The 4,327-nt window shown below is 39.0% G+C and overlaps 1 protein-coding gene across 2 annotated transcripts; it reads right to left on the bottom strand.

The window, feature by feature from the left end:
• Positions 1-208: 208 nt before the first annotated feature.
• Positions 209-3,291, bottom strand: LOC110113287 (putative pentatricopeptide repeat-containing protein At5g06400, mitochondrial). 2 transcript variants are annotated; one of them, XM_028697375.1, is made up of 2 exons: positions 2,808-2,947; positions 209-2,700 (listed from the first exon to the last, which is right to left on the bottom strand). In XM_028697375.1, the coding sequence occupies exon 2, from the start codon at positions 2,663-2,665 to the stop codon at positions 221-223; it is 2,445 nt and encodes an 814-aa protein (XP_028553208.1). In that variant the 5' UTR covers positions 2,666-2,700; positions 2,808-2,947; the 3' UTR covers positions 209-220. The 2 variants fall into 2 exon arrangements, with proteins under 2 accessions (XP_028553208.1, XP_020701451.1); XM_020845792.2 differs by having other exon boundaries at positions 209-3,291.
• Positions 3,292-4,327: the final 1,036 nt, after the last annotated feature.

The raw sequence follows: 4,327 nt of genomic DNA, 5'->3' as shown, positions 1-4,327 counted from the left end.
ACATGAAACTTATCATATTGGAGAACGAATGAAAATAGCTACTTATTTGGTATTGATAGAATTTATCATAGGTGATACTGCAGAACAATACCAAATTAATCAGCTCAGAATTGAATTTGAATTTGTTTAATTCATATTAAAATGATTAAATTTGAAATCGATCCAATGCAACTATTGAGGTTCAGTTGTTGTCACTCCTGCACCAGAGTTTAAAAGAAAATTATATTGAATGCATTCTTTGTTTTTTCAAACTCCACTTCATCTTAAGTACAAGATGAGCAAGATCTTGCTTGCCTTCTCTATTTAATCCATAATAAACGGTCCTAAAATTGACTGCGCTAGGGATGATCTGGCTCTCCAGCATGTCGTGAATTAGCTTGAATGCATCTGCAGACCTTCCTTGTTTGCAGAGACAAGTCATGAACATCGAGTAAGTCTGAAAATCAGGGAAGGGCCCTTTAATCTTCATACGGTGAAAGATGTTCAAAGCATCTGAGAACATCCCCATGTTCATGAACCCACGAATTAAAGCTGAGTATGTAATGACAGTTGGTTCACAACCTTCTTCTCTCATCTTCTTGTATATCTCCAATGCCTTTTCGATGTGCTTCTTTCTGAAAAAATGGACAATCAATGATGTCTTTATATGTACTGACTGTGAAATTCCAGCTCTTTTCATGTCTTCCAGCTTCTCTAAGGCCGCCTCTAATCTTCCTTTTCTTAAAAGTGCATGAACAATGCTTGCATAAATGTATTGATCCACTTTACATCCAAGATTTTCAAACTCATCTGTTAGAACAATGGCTTCATCAACTTGTCCTGCCCTGCATAAAGACTTGATGAGCAGAGAATAAGCAATCTGGTTTTGGAACCCTCTCTTACATAAGGAATTAACTGCTCTTCTTGCTTCTGAAAACTTCCTTGATTCACACAGAGAAGAGAGAAAAATGTCGACCATCTCTTTATCTGGCATATAGCCTGAAGGCAACATTTCTTGGAATACTTTGATTGCCTCTTCTATCTTTCGACCTTTCTTTCCACAAAGATATACAATCAGATACTTGAATGTATCGCCATTTGGTTGATAACCTTCAGATTTCATCTCTTTGAAGGTCTTCAGAGCAATCTCTGTTAAACCTGCTTGGCCATACTGGGATATCATGATCGTCCATGTATTTGGCTCTATAGAACAACACCTTCTCCTCATTTCGTGATAAAGAGTTCTCATATGCTTGAAATCCTTCCCACTGCCTGCAATTTTTATAGCCATATTATATGTTTCAGTGTTATGGGTGTAATTAGGCTGTTTTCCAACCCAAGAGAAAAATTGCAAAGCAGAACTTCCATGTCTCTGAGATCTTCGCAGAACTGCCTCAACAAGTTCAGGTGTGAAAGTAATAGTGCTTCTATCTAGTGTTTGTAGCAATAGATCACTATTAGCTGAGGAGGATAAGATTCTACAGAGTTCTTCTACATCATTCTCATCAAGCACATTTGGTGGCTCTCTACAAACCAAATTATGATCAGAGGAGCAGACTGAAACCTCCTGATGCTCAGTTAAATCGTAGAATTGTTCACTCTCTCTATGACTGAATCTGAAGGATCTGTGTTGCTGCTCAGCCATTCCTGCTTTTTCCAGTTGGCCGTTTCTTTTTAAGGAACTTATAACCAGCCTAAATATATGATCTGTTGGATTTATCTTACAAGCAGACATTTCACTTAATAGCTTAAAGGCTTCGTTGGGGTTTGAAGCTTTGCAAAGTTCTTTGATGAAAACGGAATAAGCCTTCCAAGTAGGCACCAAGCCTTTCCTTTTCATGTCGTTGAAAACTCTCCAAGCTTCAGAAATGTTGTTATGTTGGACATGACCAGCAACCACTGCTGTGGTTGCCACAATATCTGCCTCAATACCATTTTCCAACATCTCCTCATAAATCTCACAGGCTTTTCCATATTGATCTGATCTGAATAGATGTTGGATAACTTGAGTATAAGAGGAAACCATAGGCAAGCAACCAAGTTCTCTCATACTATGCAACAATTCCAAGGCTTTCCAAGCTTTTCCTTTTCTCAAGAAGCCATCAATCAAACACCCATAAATCCTATTTCCAGCATTCAAACTATGCTTCATATCATCCACAATCCCCATAGCTTCGTCTATTCTTCCAACTCTACAAAATCCCTTCACTAACGCCTCATAAACATTTGAATCAACAGATAGATTTCTCACTCTCATTTCCTCGAACAACTTCCAGGCTTCATCTACTTTTCCTGAAATACAAAAGCTCCTCAACATGATGGTAAGCACCTCAGTTTCAGGAAGCTCTGCAATCTTCATCATATCTTCTCCAACCAAACTTGCATTGACAATATCACCAGCAATCGACAGACAATCCATTAGCATTGTGTATATCTTTATATCAACTTTCATTTTCTTCAAAACCATCTCTTTGTAGAACTCAAATGCTAGTTCTGCCTTCCTCGCACTACAAAGTCCCCTAAGAATTGCTTCATAAACTCCACTATCAAGCTTGCAGCCTGATTTCCTCATCTCCTCAAAAGTCCACAGAGCTTTACCAATCTTCTTTACATTTGCATACTGTGAGATAAGAATTGTCCATGTTTTAATGTTCTTTGAACACAAGTCAGCATCCATATCCTCCATCAGCTTCTCCACCAAGTCAAATTCTCCAGCTTCACCTGCAATATACGACATGGTATTATAAGTCTCTGTAGTGTGGCGAAATCCAGGCTGGAGCTTCATCCAGTTGAAGAATCTAAAAGCCAAGCTGCCAACTTTGAAGCACCTCTTCAGCACCATCTCCACGGTCTCAGGAGTAAACGCAATTCCCAGCACTTTCAAACGCTGTTCCATGGGAATTTGGATATTATCTGAACGGATTATTTCTGTTACCTTGTGAACAGCTGCGCTAATTTCTTCCAAGTCGGTAGCTTTCAGCAGTGCCTTTCCTGCAATAATCTGAGAAGTGCTATTACTTTGTCGGACATTTTGACGAACACCTTGTGTGCTTGTAGTGGCTTGCTGTTCAGTGTCCCTCACGTTAATGGGGACAATCTCTGTGATCATTTGATAAAGAGAAGGAGGAGAGGCGGAGGCCGGGCGTCGGAGGGAGGATTTGCAGCGGGAGAAGAGGAGGCTGGCGGGTGATGGGCGGGAGAGGGAGTGGGGAGACGTAAGCTTTGACGCCGTCCTCATACCTTGGAAATTCAAATCACTCGTCTTTCAAGTATAGAATTTCATATTCCCAAAAAAAAAGTATAGAATTTCAAAGAAAGGCTTCCACCTTGCAAGGAAAATAGGTAAGGAAATCTATATATCATATATTATTTATTTAGATATAGTATTAAAAAATTTATATTTATTTATAAAATATTTTAGTTTTTAAATTATAAAATAATATCATTAAAAAACTTATGTAAAGCGAAATACGCCTTTTAATATAAAACTTTTGATGTGATTTAGTTACTAGAATATTATATAAGTAAATATAAATAATTTGATGTTGTATAGAAATATAAGATTATGTTTGTTGCATCCTATAATATTTACGGCGTTAGAGAGATATAGAGTTCAGCGTCCAAATTTTGTAAGAAAATCCACTATACATACAGATAAGAGAGAAGATTGCAAAAATTATAAGAGACGCTAAGATTTTTATGTGGAAAACCCTGAAAAGAGAAAAGTCGCCGCGACTAACCCAATTAAAATGATTCCACTGATGTTTATTATTGATAATAATGAGACATTTCCTTGGGGGGAAGGACTTGGCTCAATGTAACAAATATACAACATATAGAGCACATTACATGGTGCGAGTTGGAAGAATCTAGTGATATGATTGTTGTCCTCAATAGAGTGTTGATCTGTTCGTTTGGTCTATATGATCATAATCGAGCGACGGTGGTCATAAGAATTGTAGTTGGCAGACAACGCATGTCGGAGGGACCATAATCAGCTTGCAACAGGTCGAAGGGATCATGGTCAGGCGATGGTGGTCGGAGGAACCATAGTTGGTGGGCGATGACACTCAGAGGGACAGTAGTAGGCAAGCGATGTTGGTCGGAGTGACCGTAGTCGATGGGCAATGGTGGTCGAAAGGACCGTAGTCAGCGAGCGATGATGTTCGAAGGGATTGTAGTTCACAAATAATGGAGGTCAGATGGATCATAGTTGGCAGGTGATGGATATTAGAGGGACCATAGTTGGCGGGTGATGGAGGTAAGAGGGGCCATGTCTGCGTAAAATGGAGGTCGAAGGAATAATAATTGGGTGATCGTAGTCAAATGGACTATAGTTGGTAGGTGA

The sequence above is a fragment of the Dendrobium catenatum genome, unplaced genomic scaffold (genome assembly GCF_001605985.2).
Source record: "Dendrobium catenatum unplaced genomic scaffold, ASM160598v2 fragScaff_scaffold_920, whole genome shotgun sequence".
NCBI lineage: Eukaryota > Viridiplantae > Streptophyta > Magnoliopsida > Asparagales > Orchidaceae > Dendrobium > Dendrobium catenatum.
Note: the sequence above shows the minus strand (reverse complement) of the source record. Positions and strands in the feature narration are given on the sequence as shown.

Bases quoted from the DNA above. Each gene is read 5' to 3' on its own strand.
- LOC110113287 (XM_020845792.2), bottom strand. From the start codon at position 3,217: ATGAGGACGGCGTCAAAGCTTACGTCTCCCCACTCCCTCTCCCGCCCA.